Source organism: Lingula anatina, chromosome 7, assembly GCF_051362555.1.
Source record: "Lingula anatina isolate TDL-2025a chromosome 7, LinAna3.0, whole genome shotgun sequence".
NCBI classification, from domain to species: domain Eukaryota; kingdom Metazoa; phylum Brachiopoda; class Lingulata; order Lingulida; family Lingulidae; genus Lingula; species Lingula anatina.
Window position 1 is genome coordinate 22,757,501 of NC_141773.1, and position 22,534 is coordinate 22,780,034.

Sequence of the window (22,534 nt, forward strand, 5' to 3'; positions counted from 1 at the left end):
TGGAAACAAAAACATATAATAAAATAATAAATATCAATTCATAAAATATCAAACTTGATATGCATTTTTATCAGTAAATTCCTACTTGCTGGTCACAAAGAATTCATCTCTAAAATTACCTTAGATATACTGTGAAAAATAAATAATTCTTAAAACTTTACCTGTTAAAATAAAAGCCCCTTGCTGCTGTTTCGATGTAGGTTTCTCGTAGTAGTAGAACTTGTCATTTAGAATGGCACACCATCGTTTCTGATATTGATTCGCTACACGTGTTAGTAATCCTTTTTCTGAATGTACACATAAAATGGGATGACATTTAAAATACCAAAACAATGTCACCATCATTTTTTTCAAATCCAATGAAATTTATGAGCAACGTTTTGTTTTTATCCTTCTCTGTTTTTTAACATCAGTGTTACTGCAAATTATGAAAAAAATATCTAAAATATTAAATGAAATGTAGAATAATACAAGTACTCTCATATACCATGGTTAACTAATTAGGTTAAGTCTTATTAACTGAACATAGTTTTTCCCATTAAATTTATCAGCTGAATATTTCCACTTCTTTTAAACACCTTTTCGTTTCTTCTCCAAGAATCCTGACACCAGCACTTTGTCTGGGGTCATCTCACTGGCAGGAATATTCTTGATTGCAACATCTTCTACTGTGACAGGGACATCTGGAGTAAATAATATTTTAAAAAATAAACAAAATAATCAAACTAAAAATAAAATTGCAGGATAAAATATTTCAAATGTTGCAAAATTCAGATGCTAAACTGAGATCCTTCAACACTACTAAATGTTTAATGATCTGGTGAAATCTGTAAAGAAGTTACCAACATAAACAGTTCAAACTATACATTGGGGGGGGCGGATTGGGGAGGGGGAGCAGGAGGGGACCTGAGTGGGGGGGGGGGAGGTAAAGTTGTACAGTTGCATTTTAAGTCTGGTCAGGCTGTGTTGTCTTATCATTATTGTTCAGAGTGGAGGGGAGGAGGTGCAGCGATGGGGAGAAGTAAGTAAGTGAGTTCATACAGTACCTTCAGAGTGTACGCTGTCAGTTTCATTCTTGCTGAAGGAGCCTCCACTGGCATTTTCAGTGTCCTCGTACAACTCCTCGTTGTCCTCTGGTGCTGGCTTTGGTGTGGAGGTGATGGGACCCTCAGCATCTGTGTACTCATAATCTGGAATAGCATCATTAATATTGTATTGTACATAACAGATTCTGTTGAGGGGTGAGGGAACAAAGATAGCAAAATTTTGGCCAGCAAAATTTACTGTAATAAGTCAGACAAAGTTATGGAAATTTTTTACTTGTATGGAAATGTCTCATAAGTTGCACTTGTTGTACTTGTTTTATTATTATTATTATTATTTTTTTTTTTTGGTGTGTGTGCGTGTATGTGTGTGTGTGTGTGTGCGTGTGCATGTGTGTGTGTATGTGTATGTGTGTGTCTATGTGTGTGTGTGTTTGTGTATGTGTATGTGTGTGTGTGTGTGTGTGTTTAAGGGGGGGGGAGGGGGCAGTGTGTACAATGCTAGTACAGGTTGAGAAACAATGTCAGAAATAAAAATGTACAACATAACCTAACCTCTATATACATATTACATATATATATGATTCATATAGAATTTATAAGAAGATTATAACACTGCATACACAGTACCTATATACATTTAATTAATAAAGTTCATGCAAAGGAGAGAGAGAGAGAGAGAGAGAGAGAGAGAGAGAGAGAGAGAGAGAGAGAGAGAGAGAAATGAAAGAAAGCACCAATACTCACTTTCCTCATCCGCTTGTTTAACAGAGGATGATGATGGCGTTGGTGATGAGGGCGTGACTATAGCCTCTTCATCACTGATTTTAAGCTGTGGATAACTATTACGGAGCTGTATAAGCTGCTCTATTATGCCATCTTTCTCAGTCTTGGCTTGTTTTGATAGTTTTTCTTTCTTCAGTGTTTGACTTAGAAATGAGTCAACATCTGTTTTTAAGGGAGAGAAGAGAAGAGTAACGATAATGACAATATCTATAATATGGACAGAGGATACCCTGTACTAGCGTGCGTCTTAATGATAAAAAGGGAAATTCATAAACACAAAATTAGCTTCGACCTCCACATATGAACCCTTACTACACTCTCTTTCGTTAACTCGTACAGTGCAATAAGTTAAGATAAATCCGTGGCTAGCGTTTGCTGACACCGTCTACCGTGGATTCTCTACGGAGTTGAACATTTTCCACTAACTTAAGCCAGAGGAAGCAGTTAAGAATTTGTTGTTTTTGATACATACTAGCCCCCATACTAGTAGACAATCTCAAAAATAAAATCTATCGTGTTCTTTACAAGATGACTTCGCGTTTGGTTCTATTTTACTTACCGTGAATGAAAAACTTGATCTTCTCGGCAAATAGAGACATTTTACTAACTTAAAACAAAGTTATTCATGTTCAAGTGCAGACAAGGAAGTTGAATGCGGAAGTTTGATGGCGAATAATAAATCATAGGGCGCAGCACTACCGGTCAAATCCAAGACAAGCTACACGACTTATTATTCACTTTATTTGGAGGGGTGGGATCTCAGGGCCAATATTGCAACATCTTCATTTGAAAAAAAAAAATCAGAAAAATTACTTTTTCAAGCAACTTAAAGTAATTACTCAAACATTTCACTCTTGGCTTGCAGCCAAAAAGATAAATCACAGTCGCGCATCAGAATTGGCGAAAAGTAAGAAAATAACAAAGAAATGGATAATACTGCAGAATCAGCTTTATTAGAATCACTACACCCAAAATGCAACATTGGTACCTTGTTGTAACAAAGTGCACTGATGAACAACATAGAAAAATAGAACTATACCCTGTAGAGACAGTGCCATAGGTATATACATGAGCCCTGGGAATGCAGGAAGGAATTTACTTATGACAAAACAACATATATCTTACTATCATCTTCCATGGTCACACCTTTTGTCTAGGAGTCTAGGAGGAATTTTGTATCATTAAAGTCTATTTGTTCTCAATACACTGGACCAAAAAAGTTAAGAAACATTAAATTGTTTTTCGATTAAAAAAATAAACAAAAAAACAAACAATGTAATGCAGTGGGAAAATCTTCAGTATATATAGAAATTACTGGTGGGAGCATTATCCATCTACATTTGGTTAAAATATTTACCTTATACTCATACAGTCATTTTATAATTATAAAAAATAACGATGTTTCCCAACATTTTGGTTGAGTGTAAAAGCGCTTGTTCGCTCTTCTCTCCCTTTTGTGGCTGGCCACCCACTCTTGTACAGATCTGCAGGCATAATTTCTAGTGATAAAAACCTTGATATTCTACAGAATTTGCTTTCCTTAAACTGTGTACTGAAGTTTACAAATATATATTGTTGCAAAGAGTCTCCAACATCAAAAATCTATTTCTCCGTTTAAATGAAACAAGAAGCAAATATATATCAAAACACCAGAATAAATAAGTGCCAGTTTTACAATTTCTTACTGACCAAAACATTGCAAGACTACAAAAAGTATACAAACAATACATTCTTATATTGAGAAGGCTGTATCTTTTTTTCATCAACAACAATTACAACAATAAAATCAGTAAATATAAACAGATGAGTGCACACATCTGGTCTTGCATATTAGGAGAAAAAAAGACATGCAATCTTATTATAAGTGTTCATATCACACTTACATATTCTCTGTACATCAAAAAATAAACTGATATTAAGAATGCATTGGTTATAGTATTGAAATACTGACAGATGAGCAGAATCAGATAATACCTGTAAATGGAGTTTTTTTACTGGCTTTTTGTTTAAGTGTATCACTTCAGATCCATAGTTCTGGATATTAAGTCATTAAAATTATATAGAAATCATATCCAATCTCAAGAGTAATAGGAGTAAAAATTGAGAAAATAAATGATAAATAATAACTGATATAAAAGTTCAACATGTTGTGGAGGGAAGCAATCTTACATTAGTGTTTCTAGCTTTCAATAAAATTTGGCTTGGTGCAGACGTTCACATTTGACACAAATCCAGAACCTAAATATTTTCATAGTGGAAGGCAAAAAAACAAATCACACAGAAAGTGTTCCAACACTGCAATACTTCTACTACCAAACTGATTGATACGGTAAATACTTGAAAATTTAGTCAGTCTTGGAAATTTTGTCAGAAGAGGATTCTCTGCCAATTTAATTTTTTTACACATAGAAATTTCACCAAACTTGAAAACGGGCCTCTTGATAATTTTTGAAGTTTGTCACCTAATATGGACAAGTCAGATTCAGGTACTTAAAGATATTAATTAATTTTTAAGTGGCAAAATTTTCAAGTTTTTACCGTCCTTGCTGTATTTCAATACTGACCAAAATTGATAGGGATGGTAAAAAAGACCTGACAAACTGGTACATTAGTCTAAGTGTGTGCCTCAATAATCAACTACATACAAAAAAGTTAATATCCAACGGAATTGGTTAAGACTTGCAAAATACATTATGTGAGCAATAATACTGCACAGGAGTATTAGTATGAAAAAAGGTGATGTTAAAAAAATATGTAAGAAAAATAGAAATTTTCATGGAAAAAGAGACAATTTGCAGAAATATGAAAGAAAGTTTAAGTCCCTTGCCCACTATATAGAAAATCATTGTCTTCTCAGGCAAAGGATTTTGCAGATGAACTTCTTGTTGTCTGTTTATTTATTTATTTATTTGTTTTTTGTAAGTTCTGCAGTTTTGGCATAGTTTAAATATAGTTACAGTATATGAGCCGTCTTTATTTTCATTTCCATACTCTGTACGGGGAGATATTGCAGTTTTCTCGTGCCCAACACAAAGTTGATCAAGTTTTTCAAGATCCCATTGTTATTCACATTTTTGGTGGCATACAGTCCGCACATTTTGGTGAGTTTTCTCACAGATGCCTGATGCAGCTCCTGACAGGTAAGGTCTTGTGAGATAACGACTAACTGGTTGAACAGTGGCACGCACATCAGGAGAGATGCCAGCAGAGAATATAACGCTCCAACAAAACACAGCGAGGTACTGAAATCATCAAGATCAATAACATCAGGTCAGGAGATATGAGACGATTGGCAGAAAATTGAAAAAAAAAAATCTCAGGACATCATTTTACACTTTATTATTTTGATTTTAATAGACACCCTTATTTGACAATTTTAATAAAGTTAAATTACATGAATAAACACAAATCAATTTTAGACAAAAGTACAAAATTGGAATAAAGAGAAGAAAGGCTGTGTTCAGAATAGAAGGATCCATCTACCTCAGCTGGGACTCTCGCTGAGGTGCAGTCAATGTAATTAGCTTAATTGTCTGGCATGCCCCCCTCATAACTTAAAGTACTTAGGTAAAATCCGAATACCTTTGTGTTCCATGATGTCGTTCATCTTGCTTTACGAGGGGGCGTGCCAGATAATTAAGGTGATTGAATTCCCGCTGAGATCGATCCTGCTAGTACCAATTATTTCTAATCTGAACACAGCATTAAATATCCCATTAACAACATTAAACGACTATACTCACGAGTAAAAATGATAAACAAGGGTCAACCAATGGGAAAATGAATAATTCTGATCCGCATCATAGATGACACTAAATGTTAGATACGTCCCATAGAACCCTGCGACGATGAACAAGATGATGGCTAATACAAATGGTCTTTGGTTGTGGACGCCTATACAACTGTCTATCCTGAAATATAGAAATAATAGCAAAACTGTTAACAACTTTACAATTGACTTAAAGACTTAATTTTCAAACTCAAAATGTTAAAGAAAAATGTCAAATTGTCAAAAGTTTCATACTTATGGGATCAAATTCAATTCCATGTCATTATGTGTTAGACAAAACCCACTAGGCATACGCATTACAGCTGTTCGCATGCACTACATGTGCATTCATGTGTACACCGCCACACTCAGTACATACCAAACACAGTGGTGGTCTCGTAGCTGCACACACGCGTTACATATACTGCAGTGTCCACAGCGTGGAGGTTTGCGCACTAAGCACTTGTCACACCACGTCATCAGGTGCCCATCTAAAAGGTCAAGGTCATCAAAATCAATACATGGATAATAATAATAATAATAATAATAATAATAATAATAATAATAATAAAAGATATATGTAATTTGCTATCTATAAAGTCTACTTCTTGTCTGCCTCATATCTAAACACATCTGAGAATTTGTCATTATGTTATAAAATAAAAAAACCAAATATATGAACTGTAGCCAATAAACGTGAAGGTGTAACTTAACAAATATACATATATTTATTTCAACTAAATGAACATAAAGTCAACATTCATACATCTATGTCTGGCTCTATAAAAGCACATTTCTCAACTTGAAGTCTACCACTATTAGATATTGGACATACTTTACAGACAATGACGTGACAGCTGCACCACACCTAGGGCTCATTTCCAGTGATACTATTCTTCAATGCAGATCGCTCCCACTCAGCAAGGACTCTTGCCGAATGCAATCAGATTAACAGATTAACACACCTCTTTTTTTTCCACTGTACTGGTGTAATCACCAGCTTTCCTGTTTTCAACTCAATGCATGTTAATCTGATTATGTTCAGAGAGAGTCCCCACAAAGTAGGATCAATCTAGGTAAAACAATAGCTTCACTGGGAATGTGGCCTCCACAGCTATATGGTAATTGCTAAAACAATAATCTCCATCCAAGCCAAGAACTCTTATCCAGACCAATACATGTGACTAGCACCCCAGGAGGAATCCATTTTCATTAATATTGATCTGGTGAGCAATGGGTGATAAACCATGTGTATCTATTACTGTCTTAATACAGCTGATGACAGTAATATTAATGCAGCTCAACACACCAGTGATACCATCTAACAGAGTCATAGAGAGAATTTTTTTTTTTTTGCTAGACATTCACAGATGTTTATCTGGCTACTTCTTTGAATTTTCTGTAGTAGTAGTACTGTGAGAATTTTGGAAAAATAAAAAGTAATTCATCACCTAGCTGACCTCTGATGGAGAGCACATGATGGCAGTGAACAACTTGTACAAAAGTATACTAACAGTCATATGACTAGGATAGGTTGAAATGAAAGGCACCTGGGTATTTAACTAATTTGGTTGGGGGAAAAAGGAGTGTCTAAATCTCATGAAACTGTAAGCTTGGAGCTTGTTGAAATGGATTCGTTATTCATGGAAACTGATTTCATTGTAGTATAGGGCCCTGGATACTACGACCATATACTTCCCCTTACGGGAGGGGGGGGGGGGTGCATGAGTGTGTGTGTCTGTGTGTGTGTGGTTTTAAGGGGGTTTGAACAAAACTTCCTCTTAATCAAAAAAAGTCTTTAATTTGCAAAAATGTATTTTAATTTGAGGGGTTTTATCATTTTCCAGGTCTGAATTGGGGAAAGACAGGAGATTCAGACAGAAAAATGTCACAGTGGGGCATTTTTAAACTGGGCACATTTCTTATCAATATTTACCTTTAAAAGGTCTAGAATCTATCCATGTGACATCCTCTTCCAGAATTTTTGTGGCAGGGACAGTGCCATTTTTGTACCCTGAATAGCCATTACTGTGTTGACGGTTGTCAATGTGGTTACCATAGTGATGGTTGTCAATGTGGTTACCATAGTGACAGTTGTCAATGTGGTTACTATAGTGATGGTTGCTAGAGTAATAATCTTCATGGTGTATTCCATTCATAAAATGGCTGCCATTGAGGCCGTTGGCATGGTGATTGAAACCATTGGTTAAATGTGTGTATCCATTGGAATATTTCTGGTCCTCACTAGAACTAATGATGTAATATGAGCCATCCTCAGAGTGACTGATCCTGCGGATTCTGCTGGTGCAGCTTGTCGCGCAGTATCTGTTGGAGTGTGAAGTGACAGCAGTCCCATTCTGCTGAGGCTGCTTTTGTTCCTCAGAGTCTAACACTATCTGAGTGGTCTGATCTGAGCTCTTGGCCTTCCTGAAGGAATGTGCATCTCTGGAATGTATTATCCCTGGATCACGTTTAGCGAGAAACAACATGACAAACATAGCTGCCAGAATGAGGTGAAGCACCACAGCGTGCACTGTGGCCACCTGAAACTCTTGGTACAGAATGAGGTCAAACAGAAAAGTCAAAAATAGCACCGAGTTCACCCCCCATGTGAAGAATAACCGCGTTCTGCCACGTTTAGTCCTCCGTTTCCAGTGGTGATAGAACACAAACATGAGCACTGGGATAAGTGGTATCACAATACATGTGAAGTAGATGTGCATAGCAGCGATAAGAAGACATATTGGCACAGTCAGAGTAGGGAACGCCACGTCTAGGGGGATCTTGATAGCACCTTTTCCCGTCAGGCCTGGGATTCGACATCTGTCCTCACATGTGACATAAATGTCATCTAGTGTGTCTGGCGGGATGGAATGAAATGAGACCAGCCTGGAAAGAGAATGTAAGAAGGCATTATGTCACAGACATACACTTGTAATTCCAAGTTTTGTTTTTAAGTTTCAGAATTCATTTCTGACAAATTCTTTAGTAAGATGCTGTACAAGTGACTACTGACCCCAGCATTGCTTACAGAAATAATGGAAAGTGCCAAAATACTGCTTTTTTTAATACTAGTAAACATGTACCACAGGGCTACCATTTAGTTTATTAAAAAAATTGTAATTTGGAAAATTTGTAAACTGTCTACTGCCGCAACAAACAACATTTTCTACAAAACTTAACAAAATTGATGCTTTAAGTAGACAGAAGGTATGTTTATGAGAAAAAAAAAACTACTGTGAACAGTAATATATCTAATCATTAAAAAGTCCAGTAATTAGACAGTATATTATTATTTATCCATTAGAACAGCTACCTGTCGCAGGCCTGGTCCAGGGCGTCACATTCACACAGACATTGTAAGATGTGCTGTTTCTCTCCTTGGTTATTTATGTACTCGCAGCAACAGAGACTCCCCTCCTCACTGGCTACTGACATAATACTGCCTGGCCGCTACTCACTAGATGGCGCCACACTGGGAAAACATTCTGAAAGAAAATGATTAAAAGTTTATTCGGCTCTTGTACTGTATATTTTATATTATAATGTAATACATTAAAAATGGAAACTACATAATTTATCTTAGGATGCCACACTGAGAAAACATTCTGAAAACAAATAATAAAGGTTTATTCGGCTCTTGTACTATGTATTTTATATACTCACTCAACAGGGTATCGCAATTCTTAACCAGAACAATATTGACTTATCTATAGCCTAGATTGTCTCATCCAAGTCACAGGTCAATAGATTGCCAGTATCTTGTATGCAATCAAAACAACAGTCTGTGTGCTGATCTGCAGATCATTGTGATCATGCTAACAGGCACCAAGTTCTGCCAGCACAATTCCACTGCCAAGTGGCAATGTGACATGCTTTATTCCATACTTATACATCAGGTAGAACTGATAAAAATGTACAATGATGTCAACATATATATATAATAAATAAAGACCATAATCACATAAATAGTTATGTGTGGGTATACAAGAGCATTTTATGATCTATTGTCAGGATTTATCTACACGCTGAGTCTCTAGTCACAATGCATGGGGGCCTCACACAGACATTAAAAAATATATAGATAAGATAGCACTCTGATAGCATTACATATATATATGCTTATTCACTATGCAAATAAATGTAAACAACTTCACTTCATGAGTTTTAATATACAGATCATTCAGTTTTCCCTTGTATTACTTTGACAACTGACCATTTCCTTCATGGAATTCTGTCCTCATCTTGCTGACAACTCCTGTCCTTTTTCATGCACTAGAATATGACATCACTCATGCTAGTTACGATCAGGACTAAAGCACTTAGTAAATATAGAAACCAAAAGGGTTTAAGAGGCTTATCTATGATGCTCTTCAGATGACCACATATTTCCAAGTTCAATATACTGGCACATGGACAAAGATGTGTTGTTGTTGTTTAAACCTCATGTGATTGATTTATTTCTGTTATCCTTTGCAAGCACCCTCCTTCTTTTTAAATATACCCCCCCCCCCAAAAAAAAATAAGTCCATCTTTCTACAAGAAAAGTCTTGCCCATCTATCTTTAAAAATCACATACGAGGCAACATTTTTGTCAAATTAGATTTTTTCCATTGATACGCCTGTACATCTAGAAGCGATTCAAAATTCTTTTTAATTCTTACTTTGTGAAATGATCACCGGACCATTCACTGCTAGTTTAAGAGTTTTTTAAAAAAACTTTTAAAACAGGGTACAAGAAAAGACATCTTACGTAACCATGTCCGGTTTATCAATATGACATGTCTCAGTCAGGTTTTCTTTAGGAAAATCAATGATGCTAGACAAGATAACCACAGAGCTGCAACGTTCAAGTTGCGGTTGAGATTGTGAACATACAATGTAAGTCAACATGACAGCTCCCAGTCTCACAATTTAGAATAAAGCAAGTGGGATTTTGCTGGATTTCGAAAGAAAAAAATAGCAGCCTAGTGAGTATATTCAGCTATATTCACCCAACTGGGGTCAAAGTAATCTAAATTACTGACATACCTAGAAGAAATAAAATCTCTCATCTAAATTCCATCCTTGTCTATCTGAGACCTCCTAACCTTTCATTCCCATTCACCCAGTCATCCAAGGAAAATGCCCAAAATATTCCCATATCTGATTGCCCAGTACCCATCACCTTAGATTCACACAATCTTGATGATTCACTGAGCATCCAACCATATTTGGGGCTTCTTTTTCAGTTTGAATCAAAATAAAAACCACCCCCGCCTACACTCCCTAACTAAGTCACCTCTGGTCCCTCCCACCCCATGTGTATCACTCACCTAAATAACAATGTATGTAATGTAACATGACACACAGTAGCTGTATGCTACATTACAGCACAATGCACTGTGACATCACATACCTTACATACCCTTTTAGATGTTAGCATCATCTTCTTGGAATTGAAAATTGAGACAGAGGGGCAAGTTTTGGGATCAGAGGATTTGTCCATGCTGTCATTGGGAAGTTTTAGTGTGTGAAAAGTGTTTTTTTTTTTTTTAATTCACATTGCCCACTGTACAGTGGTTTACACTGATAAAATTTTCAAAAAATATATGTGCATCAATGAAAACTGCAAATTATTTGCCAAAGGCAAAAACTAAAAGGTCAATATAAGAAAGAGAGCAGAAAGGATTAACATTTGTATTATTCGTAAACGATTATTATTAACTAGTTTTTGTAATAGACACAAAGGCCTCCAATACAAAGAAATAAACTTACAAGCAACATGTAGGGCAATAAGCCACCCCCACCCTTCAGTTACTAAGGCTGTATTCCCAGAGCTTTTAGACTGATCTATCCCCGCGGGGAGTCTCACTAGATTACTTTCAGATAATCCGGCTTAAATGTCCGTCCCGCCTACTACAAGCTGTAAGGGGGTAATTAACTTTCGTGTCCATCTGGCTGACAGCTATTTAGCGTGAACCCCCGGGGAGTTAGGTCGATCTAAAGTAGATCGATCTAATCTCTGGAAATGGGGTCTAAGGCATTGTTACTGAGAAAGGACACATTCAGAACAAGTAGTTCCCGCCTCAGACTAACAGATCTATCGATCAAATATGGCTGACCTGGGCCTCGTAACTCAAAAGCATCGTGTAAATTGCGAATAGCAATATCACATAAAGGCTACAATGTATTATATGGGACGAGTATGGATGAGTTATGGAATCAAGACCCTTGCGCTTGGTCACAATGTGCAATGCTCTCGAGTTACAGGGCCCTGCTTGAAAGCTTACTATTTAATCCTCTAACAGATACTCAATAGATTCCCCGTGGGGATAACCTGGTAAGCTTTCAAGTGGGTCGGCCATATTTGATCCATGTATCTTGTCTCTGATGTACCGAGTTCAAATGCCGTATATAATATGTACATATGGGCAATGCAGGTTACTGTATAATATGCAAGTCGGGTTATGTACACATTCGATAATTTTCATCATAATGACATTTGGAAATTGACCCCAAGTTGGAATATTCTAGGCTCACTACTGCATCTATTAATCTAGATGCTATGTACAAATATTTCAATATGACCAAAGAAAAAGAAAGCGTTTTAACATTAAGAACCAAATTTATGATTGATTTCATTCTAATTCTTAAAAATCATCCAACCAAAGGTCCTATTTCATTATTTATCCCAATATAATCACACACTTTCTCGCATCTGACTTGTAATCCAATAGTTGACTTGGCAAAAATCATCCAACCATTTGGTTGAAATAATTTTTTATCTTAAAGTAAGCCTATACTTTTATTACCTATAATTCATCTCTATTTCGCTTTTAAAGGCCAAACTGCCTTTACTCTTCTTTTACTTCATGCAGCCTTAATTATACCTGCACTTTACTTCATAAAATACAAGATTTCCAAATATCCTGTGACCACTTTGATGCCATGTTTTATTTTACCTCAGTCGAACTTTACATACACGTTTTCACACACAAGAACCGTTTCCCTGCCCAAGTTCAAACTAAGACCATTTCGACTTTCTGATTATATATTATATTTAATTCAGGTAATATTTCAACTGTCAAAGATGGATCAAATTCCTTATCTGACTGCCTACTATATAATATTAACTTGTACTAGTATAGTCATGTCTGAATAGAGTTTACATCATGTAACACTGTCTTAAAATGGCCTTTTCTCGAGATAAACAAACCCAATAAAAAAAACAAAAACAAAACAAAACATAAAAAAACAGAGTAAATCTGAGCCTATAATAATAATCTGGCGTGACTCCAGGTGTAGTCGAATTTCCAATAAAACTAGGCAGTCTTATCTCAGTATGGCAGGGAAGTGGATCTAATAGCCAGAATCTTATCACAGTTTACCACTGCCAGAGGATATTGTGTACCAGACAAAGAGGGGTGGATTTACTGACTGCATGAACCCAACCCCAGCCTGAGATGAACTGTGTAGAGTAGGGCCGACCTATCACAACTGGAAACATGCTTTAGCCTTGAAAACTGGGCTGTTTTGAACCTGTCTGCCACAAACACGCTGTAGTACTAGTAGCTTCAAAGTCTTGACTCACCTACCAGTAGAAATAAAAACACAGATAATGACTTTGCCATGTAGTTTCACTCACAAACAGAGGAGAATTTTGATATCAACCTACAATAGTACGGTATGGTAGTTTACCAGCATCTGCTTTGCCACATTTGAAAATATATCTGACATGAATCAAGTAGACTTGATGCTGGGTCTCACATCTCAGAAACATTCAGCAAACTCTTAAAGCCAAAACGCTAACCAAGTGTTGTTTCTTCTTTCTTTATTCTATTGTCCTAAAACTGATATCTGAATACACCAATTCTTACTTGTTCTGACCGTTCTCCATCCACCGAAATGATGATGTATTTTCCTGTCGTCAGTTTAGCACATTTCACTGAGAAAATCCTCCATAAAACACACTAAGGATGATAGTTTTGATCTGCAGGTAAACAGTCAATTTTTTTGGTTCAGCCAGACCCCTGACAGGTCAGTCTTTGTTCTGCTCTGTATGGAATTTCACGCCCGAATCACACCCTTGTACGAGAGATGTACATAAAAAAATCTTTTGCCCAGACCATTCACTATTCCTTGTCAATTAATAACTCATTTCACCTACACTTTAAACAATATAAAATACTGAATACAATTTTTCATGAAATACAATCAACATACTAGTAATTCATGCACTTTATCATGCAGGCTTATTCATGAACATAGAAGTGATTTTAGCTATCTGAGGTACATAAAATATTTATCATTTATACCACATGGGTGCTAGTGTGTGTGTGTAACAGTGGTGTGTACTTGTATGTGTATTTCAGGGGTTAAAAATGTCAATATTGCCATTTTTAAATTGTATTATTTTCTTTTTTTTTTTTCGTTATGGAATGGAAAAAATCAAATGCAGGCGATGTTTATGTAACAGACTCTGAGGCCTAAGATTGCCCTATTCATGCCCTATTCCATTACTATTTGATTTTAAGATCTTATAAAATATAAAAATTAGGATATGAACTGGTACTTACCTGTTAACTCATAGTTGTCTAATCCAGACTGGAAATAACAGCAGGACTGACTGGTACTTACCTGTTAACTTATAGTTGTCTAATCCAGACTGGAAATAACAGCAGGACTGACTGGTACTTACCTGTTAACTCATAGTTGTCTAATCCAGACTGGAAATAACAGCAGGATTGACTAGTACTTACCTGTTAACTCACAGTTGTCTAATCCAGGCTGGAAATAAAAATTCACTGTCTCTCTATTTATGTACAGAAACAGTTAAGTTCATTCAACATACAGTTCCCTAGTAAATGAGTTATCAAATTGATCTAAAATTCAATTACTAATCTTGTAACACAGTCTGAGAGTGCTATATCTGGATACAATTGAATTTATGTCTTTGGGTAAAATATATATATATGATTACGCAATTGATTTGTCCAACATGAACAGGATATTCATCTGGAATTCTTGGTATTTAAATTCCCCATACAGGACAAGACCGACACACAAATCTCCATAATCATAATACAGTAAGCCAATGATTCGAGTAAACCAATGATAAAAATATGAGCCGGCCCCAAGATGCTTTTCCGATTCCAAAGTTTACGTCATATGTATTCTCCTTTTACATCAATACTATACATACTCCGGAATCATTACCTATGTCTAGACCATATTCCTTCCTAGTTAAAACTAAGAACCTTTTCACATTGAGTGGGCAGTAACTAAGTATTATACACTTTTGCCACAGTAGCTCTGTTGAAGAGCACATTTAGAACAGTGGACTAACAAATCTGTGGATCAAATACGACGATCACTAAAAAGCTTGCCATTTAATTCCTGATTAGACACTGAATAGATTCCCTGCAGGTATTTACACATCAAGCATTCAAGTGGGTCGGCCATATTTGGTCCGCGGATCTGTTAGGGTCTGTTCCCACAACTTTAGATCGATCTATCACCGCGGGGAGTCTCACCAGACTACCGTCAGATAATCCCCCATAAGTGTCCGTCCCTGCCCACTACAAGCCGTAAGGGGCAATTAGCTTTCGTGTCCGCCCGGCTGACAGCTATTCAGCGCGAACCCCCAGGGAGTTAGGTCGATCCAAAGTAGGTCGATCTAATCTATGGAAATGGGGTGTTAGTCTGCTGTTCTGAATACCCTCAAAGAGCCTCTCAAACAGCCAGGCAACCTCTGATCTATTATATTCACTTGGTTCATCTTTTAAAACTTGCTATTTGCTGAATATGACTCCCTTTTTAATAATCTGATCATTACTCATCATTTGATATCAACTCACACATGATCATAGCTAAATTCTCTAGCCTATACCAAAGTACAGACCTACGGATTCCAATTTTAAATGCTATGATATCATATCATATCATATCACTCCCCCCTTCCCCCCCTTCTGAATGGCAGATAAGAACAAAATGCCCTATGTTGCTGATATGGACACATGACACTTATAAATCACAGTTTATTGGACTGATAGGGTGTCTAGCAGGATGACCTTGTACCTCTTGATACCTAAATCTAAACACAGACATGAAAGCCATATCTTAACCTTTGACATATTTGTCTGCTAATAAAATCTTTATGTTTACTCCCCTTATTCTCACTTGAGAGATCTTTCAAGTAAGAAAGAAGGCTGAAAAAAAAAACGGCTCAGGGTTGGCGATCCACAAAATAGAATACAAAAGTGAAACCTAATAATTAGAAACACATTCTGAAACAGTGATGTTTTTACAGGGGCAGAATGAAGCAGTCTTCTAGGTCTTCGGGAAGATAGTTAAATCTTTTTGGCTTCACATAGGCCGGCATCTTATTTTTTCTGTAAGAAGACAGTCATAAATGGAGGATGGATCAATGAAGGAAAATTTAGAAGACTGTCAGAAAATATCTCTGGAACCGCCCCTGTTTTAACACCCATCCCCATCTGTCCTGTCCCACACCTCACATGGTGATAACATCCACTTATTTTGAAACCATTCTTGCCTGTTGCTACCCAGTACAAACCACTTGTACTCTCTACGACCCCATTCCCAGAGATTAGATCGATCTACTTTAGATCGACCTAACTCCCTAAGGGTTCACACTAAATAGCTGTCAGCCGAGCGGGCACGAAAGTTAATTACCCCCTTACAGCTTGTAGTAGGCGGGACGGACATTTTAGCCAGATTATCTGACAGTAATCTAGTGAGACTCCCCGCGGGATAGATCGATCTAAAAGCTCTGGGAATACGCCCTACATCACCCTGTCTCTCAACTACCTGAATTCATGCCTAGACATTATGTTGGCCATTATATTATGGTCCCATCATTCTACGATTTCCCACATTCCAGATGCATTTTCCTAGCAAGCTGATATATTACAATCTGTACATTATTCACCAGTTCATAACCCTAACAAGGAATGCTATGTCTCCTCCTGGCATTGAATAGAATACTCAGTACAGAAAAGCTGGTGATTTATTGGAGAATGCTGGAAACAAGAAAAGGCGTGTTAATCTGTTAAGCTGATTGTATTCAGTGAAAGTCCCTGTGGAGTTGGATCGATCTATGTAGAATGGTGGTTTCAATGGGAATGCGCCCTAACAAGGAGTGCACTGACCACACCACTACAGGTGTCATTACAGGCCAGCTGGAAGTGTTTTAACATTAAAATATCTTGCTCTCTGCCAGACTTCGTTTTCTGTTTCAGTTTATATGAACAGCCAAAAAACTGGCACTAACCTGCTCCATAAAAAAAAATAATAAAAATAAATAAATAAATAAATAAATAAATAAATAAATAAATAAATAAATAAATAAATAAATAAATAAATAAATAAATAAATAAAATAAAATAAAATAATATCAAGAATAATTAAGATAGTGTTGTCTTGGTGATACACCAATTCTCTGATGTGCCAATACCAAGTTTTATGCAGAGAAAACTATTGAATCCAAGGTCCAAATGTCAATAAAATGACATTTTCAAAGAGCAATTATCAGTTATGGATTCTGTATATAAACCAAACCATTTTACAAACAATCCTCAGACTCCTGTGAATTCATACATACACTATCTTTACGACCAGACAACATGCAACACACATATTTCTACCACTTCAACCTACTATTAAAATATATACCATGTCTTGTGTATTATGTAATCAAAGTGACACCTATATGTGGTAAAACACCCATCAAACTGACATGTATCAAGATGTGACCCAAACAACATACTAGTAACATGTTCAAATACATGGGGGTGAATGGGGGGGGGGGGGTGATTTATCACATACATTATACTGTAAACTGGCTGACAACCATTATGAATTCTGACCATGGACCAAGGCTGTCTTCTCAGCCATCTTCCACAAAGTGTTTATCTCAGCTTCCAGCTTCCTCTCCATCTGCTCCTTCATGAATTCTAATCCAAAGCGTGATTTCCCAGTGCCACAAAATCCAATAAAGCTCTTCCACACAGACAATGAGGGGACGGCTGCAGGTATTGATTTATAATTAGGTGTTGTGGCGAGTTTTGACAGTGCCATTTAGGATCGTTTAAACTGTTTAGGGCGGCTATTATCATGGTGAGTCACGGATCAATATATATAGGGGATCATTGACTTCTCAAATAGATCTACTTAAAATGAAATGCCTAATACACTTAGCTCATGTACTTCAGTCAACACTATAAAAGAAGAGGAAAAAAAAAAAAAGAAATTCGATTTCTGAAGTGTCAGACCGCACTCCCAGTGAAGCTGTAGCTATGGTTAGACAGTTAACCACATACAGTATCCTATTGAGAGAGTATGCATAAACCTTGGCTGTCACAACTGGACTGGAAATTTCATCTTTACATGAATAAAAAGGACAAAACACATGCTATCATAAGCTGGTTATTTTTCATAACTTCATAATTAAACTGATAATACAAAGTAGATTTATTTTTTAAATTTTTGATAATTACATGTTCTACAATGAACCATCCTTAACCACAGCTGGTGTATTCTATGTTCTCCTTTTCTCTGCACAGGACCATAGGAAGTGGTCAGTAAATTGGCTAGTGATGTGGTCAGTTTGTCCCACTTTGACAGTAATTTTAAAACCTCAGTCTCATATCTTATCTTATGAAATAATCTGCAATTCCTAAATACGTATGGTCATACTTCAAGTGGGATTACATTCACATTCATATAGCACTAGTCAGTGCACTCATATATTTATACTCGTAATTCATTTTTCATGAAAACAAAAGATATGACACTAGATGATGGAATCAATGTCAAAGAGAACCCTATGACTTTATATCGTTGACTATGCAACATACGATAACTCTAAGCATGAACAGGCTTCACGAAGCCAGCAAAGTTAATAATTATTATTATGTGCAGTACCGTCACTAAACTTACTGCTGCACTTATCACACATAGTAAAAACTACGACTTATAGTGGCTTGGTTGTGGAACAAGACAAGAATTTATCAGTCAATAACAGTTACGAGACTACTAGTACCTTGTTTTCTCTCTGCTGTAATATTGGCACCATGACACCGTAAGAGTGCAGTAAGAGGCGGGAACCTTGTCACTGGGAGTAAATCTGACCAAGCACCCAATGAAAAGCACATTTACACACAGAATGAAGAGCTGCGATTCCTACGAACCTGGGCCGTGCCTTAGAAATAATGTCCACCTACGGTTTCTGCACATCACGCTGGGTGGGAAATATCTCACAGTTACAGGCTAGTAATTTCCCAGCTTGGACAAGACAAGTGGAGTCTTACTGTCCCTTAGGGCTAGTCATATTTTGTCTACAAGTGTGATACAGTGTGGATGTATGCATATATATGTTGGCATGTCAGCAAGCAAACAAAACAAGGGCCCCATTCAGAATAGGGGACTAACTAGTCCGAGGGTCAAATATGGCGACTCACTGCAAAACTTGCCATCTAATCTGCTAATAGACACTGAATAGATATCCAGTGGGAAAGTATTCAAGTGGGTCAGCCATATTTAACCCTCGGACTAGTTAGTCCCCTATTCTGAATGGGGGCAAACACTTGTGTGAATTAAGACACAGACTTGCTGGAAATGTCGTTTTGCAGAGCATGGTGTACCCAGCTTCTGTACAGCTATCGTGGAATTTAAATTCATGAAAGATCAGTAAACATTCCAACTTCACAATTCTAGGGCCAGCAGATCTTGAAACTGATTAAACTGAAAAAAACTGAAATCCATTCCTAAATCTGTGACAATATATACAAACTGCCCCTATTTCCACACATTCACTATTCAGTATATCCATAAAAAGGATTTATTCCTTCAAATACTCCAACAAGAGTTTCCAATTTCTGAGTGTAAACTTTCCTTCCCCGGACCCTGGTTACAAATACACAGGTCAGTATTAAGTCTTGACCCAATTTGTTTATGTCTACCTGTATAGGGCAGTGGTCTTTATTCTCTCAAACAATACACCGTGTGAATAGTAACTAGACCAAGAATTACTAAATCAATAACAATATTGTTCCTGCTACCTGGTAACTAGAGGGGGCAGGAGACAGCCCTAATACCTTGATGTAAAGTTCAAGTTTATGAAAGTAGTCTACGGGCAGAAGGAAGTACTAGAACAATAAAGATACCTATATGTTGAGCACAGTGATTTATTACGTCTAAATTCAGGTTGCAATATTGCTTCATTGTCTTAATGGCTATAAAAATACCTGGTATGGCATATTTCTGATTTAATACATGTATCAAATTTATGGTACTCCTGTATCAGCCGTTTTTGGCTTGATGATAAGAAATATTTGATTAATGAAAAATAATACAATGTTGTCATCATAGTAATTATTGGCAGCTGAAGTAATCAGTGATCATAACTGCAAGATTTGACCACATAAAAAATTAAAACAAATTGGAAAATTCCCAAACATCTGACTCGTTCTCAAAACGACTGCCTTGTAATTGACCATCTCAGAAATAACTGATCTACGTATTAAAACCACAAACCCGGATTCTCTGAATGAACACAAGCAACTCATACATTTTTCATAATATGTATCACCTTGGGTTATGTAATTCCTTCTGGTTGATGTAGTAAGACAGTCTAACGCAGACACATAATCTGGATCAAGTCAGACTTGCTGGCAAACAGTGACTAAAATATAGCACACAATAATATGATGGTTCACAATAAATAATTCTCATTTTCAACCTTCATTCTGGTATTTATTAAGTGTAGTTTTTGACAATGATGGTCTGTATTCAGTCAGCATAGAGAGAGCCATCAGTGAATAATAATAATAATAATAATAATAATAATAATTTACATGTATGCGCTCTTCTGTTTCTAGTTACTAGTAATATAATTTCCATCCTGAATTAAACTACCACCTTGACTCACTAGCTTACTGCTAGATCTACATATGGTCTCCATCCCCCCTACCCCAGCTGTCTAGAGACACACAGATCTATACAAAACATAATGGGATTGTACTTATGTCTCTGGTGGGTTGATAATGACATTTATGGGATGACAGGGCTCATCTCGCGTCCAGTCAGAAATGACTTGCTTCTCAGTGTACTCTCAACAAGATCATCTCCACAGACATCATTTATCTTTCTGTGTTGTTCTGAAGTCAGTGGAGACCAATTTTAGCACATAGAATAGACAGACTTTGCTCCCGGAAACATTTGTTTTTCCTATTTTTATCTTTTATTGATAACCGCTTTGTGTTCTGTTAGAAAAAAAGGTGACAAAATTCTGCAGTGGCTACTCGATAAAAAAAAGGTACTTTATGTTGCCAGTTCAGGGAAGATTTGATATCATATCGTTAGTATTCATTATCAAAAGAATCAGGCCCTCTGTGATAAAAAAGTGCTTATCCACCTTGATCTTAACACAATTATTGGGGCTCTATCACCTCTTTATGGTAATATCAGTGTGACTGGCAAATAAAATTAACTGGGTTCAAGTTAAACGTGACAAGGTTAACTTCATATAGATTTCTCTTATCTGAATGAATGGAAATCAGCTGTTATCTACACAGAAGCTTTACACCATGCCTCTGTAAAAAGATATGAGTTGTTTTTATTTATATTGAGCAGGCGGCACCATTTGGCTGACAGCCTTTGTAGACATAAAAATACTTCACATACTTCTAAATGAACAGTAACTGAGGGTCGTCTGGTTATAGATGTACACAGACATAAAATTTACCAAACAGGTGAACATAACATGTTTATCTGGAGGCATACAGCCGATACATATACAAATCCATACAAATACTAATCATCAATATAATCAAAAAGAGAAACTGATTATTTGTAGGTAAGTTTCTCTTTAATATATCAATACAAAATAAAACATGATAAATATTTCCTGAAATGAAAAGTGTACACCATATAACCTGCTACTGCTAATTGATTAAACAGGGGTACAGGTCACCAACTCATGACGCCTCATTGATAAATCAATAATTAATTCATTCTTAAGCAGCTCTAGGTAATTTGTTATTGGAGGTCAAAGACACAAATAAATCTGCCAAATTCTAGCACACACACTGGTCTTTTTAAATCATTTAAATTTTCACAAACTCTCATGTGCTGCTTAAAAACAGTGAAAGCTAAGACTTCAATAGAGGGAAAGGATGTTCATGATTCAGTGCCCTTCATATTCTAGCATGACACATGAACATACACAAAAATATGAGTGAGATGTCATGGTTATTCATATTTCTGACCAAAATAAATCCTCATTTTTAGAAAAAACTTTCAGAGTCCATTAGGAGTATATGTATTTTTAGAACTCGCCCTAAGTATAATAAATCACGGTCAGTGTTAAATCATTTCTGACAGATGGAAGCTGAAAAAGTTTTACAACCAGAAGAGACGGTCTTATTTTTAATTTGAACATAAAAATAAATGAAAAGTTACTCACTTAACATAAAATCCTCTCTGAAATAACCACACGATATACAATGAGAATGGAAAAGGGGTGGAGAAGTAAAGTAATCGCCATGAATCATTTAGACTCTTACTCTGAGGGAGGGAATGGCATGGCGCGTTTGCTTCTCATTTACCGGGGAGTGGTTTTAATTTTCACAAAAGATATGGCGATATTTTGTCGCTGCAAAAATAAATACTGAAACTTACGGTATTACAGCAGTCTCAATAACAAATTCTCTAAGTTCCTGTTGATAAAAAGTATTAAAATGAGATTAGCTTCTAAAACCAAAGCAACAAATATTTACCTTCCTCACGACTCCGCACTAATCAGCGGCACATACCGGCAGGTAGAGTTCAAGGTCGTGTCACCCACAAGACAATCCCCAAATCTGCTCGCTAAAATACAGCTAGCTAATCGTGATTCAAATGTAAAGTTAGAATTTACACAGTTTAAATCAGA

At 36.5% G+C, this 22,534-nt stretch overlaps 2 protein-coding genes across 4 annotated transcripts in view; both read right to left on the bottom strand.

Annotated features, from left to right (window-relative positions):
• LOC106150597 (src kinase-associated phosphoprotein 2) overlaps window positions 1-2,550 on the bottom strand; it is an 8,783-nt gene extending 6,233 nt beyond the window's left edge. For both annotated transcript variants that reach the window (XM_013523493.2, XM_013523492.2), the window contains exons 1-5: window positions 2,389-2,550; window positions 1,791-1,991; window positions 1,047-1,190; window positions 579-683; window positions 162-287 (exon numbers count right to left, since the gene is read on the bottom strand). In XM_013523493.2, coding sequence (XP_013378947.2) covers window positions 162-287; window positions 579-683; window positions 1,047-1,190; window positions 1,791-1,991; window positions 2,389-2,428 — 616 coding nt within the window. In that variant the 5' untranslated portion in view covers window positions 2,429-2,550. The remainder of the gene's footprint in view (window positions 1-161; window positions 288-578; window positions 684-1,046; window positions 1,191-1,790; window positions 1,992-2,388) is intronic.
• A 210-nt stretch (window positions 2,551-2,760) lies between these two features.
• On the bottom strand, window positions 2,761-22,522 carry LOC106150595 (palmitoyltransferase ZDHHC23). 2 transcript variants are annotated; one of them, XM_087018047.1, is made up of 6 exons: window positions 22,380-22,522; window positions 8,915-9,086; window positions 7,535-8,487; window positions 5,978-6,089; window positions 5,573-5,740; window positions 2,761-5,071 (listed from the first exon to the last, which is right to left on the bottom strand). In XM_087018047.1, the coding sequence occupies exons 2-6, from the start codon at window positions 9,034-9,036 to the stop codon at window positions 4,783-4,785; spliced, it is 1,644 nt and encodes a 547-aa protein (XP_086874173.1). In that variant the 5' UTR covers window positions 9,037-9,086; window positions 22,380-22,522; the 3' UTR covers window positions 2,761-4,782. The 2 variants fall into 2 exon arrangements, with proteins under 2 accessions (XP_086874173.1, XP_086874174.1); XM_087018048.1 differs by lacking the exon at window positions 22,380-22,522 and adding an exon at window positions 18,644-18,664.
• Between the last annotated feature and the right edge of the window lie 12 nt (window positions 22,523-22,534).

What these genes read in the sequence shown, in the direction of transcription:
- LOC106150595 (XM_087018047.1), bottom strand. Translation starts at nt 9,036, where the DNA reads ATGTCAGTAGCCAGTGAGGAGGGGAGTCTCTGTTGCTGCGAGTACATA. An exon ending in AGATTCTAGACCTTTTAAAG is followed by an intron (nt 6,090 to 7,534) that starts GTAAATATTGAT and finishes TTGACCTTTTAG; the next exon opens with ATGGGCACCTGATGACGTGG. An exon ending in CGAGACCACCACTGTGTTTG is followed by an intron (nt 5,741 to 5,977) that starts GTATGTACTGAG and finishes TCTATATTTCAG; the next exon opens with GATAGACAGTTGTATAGGCG.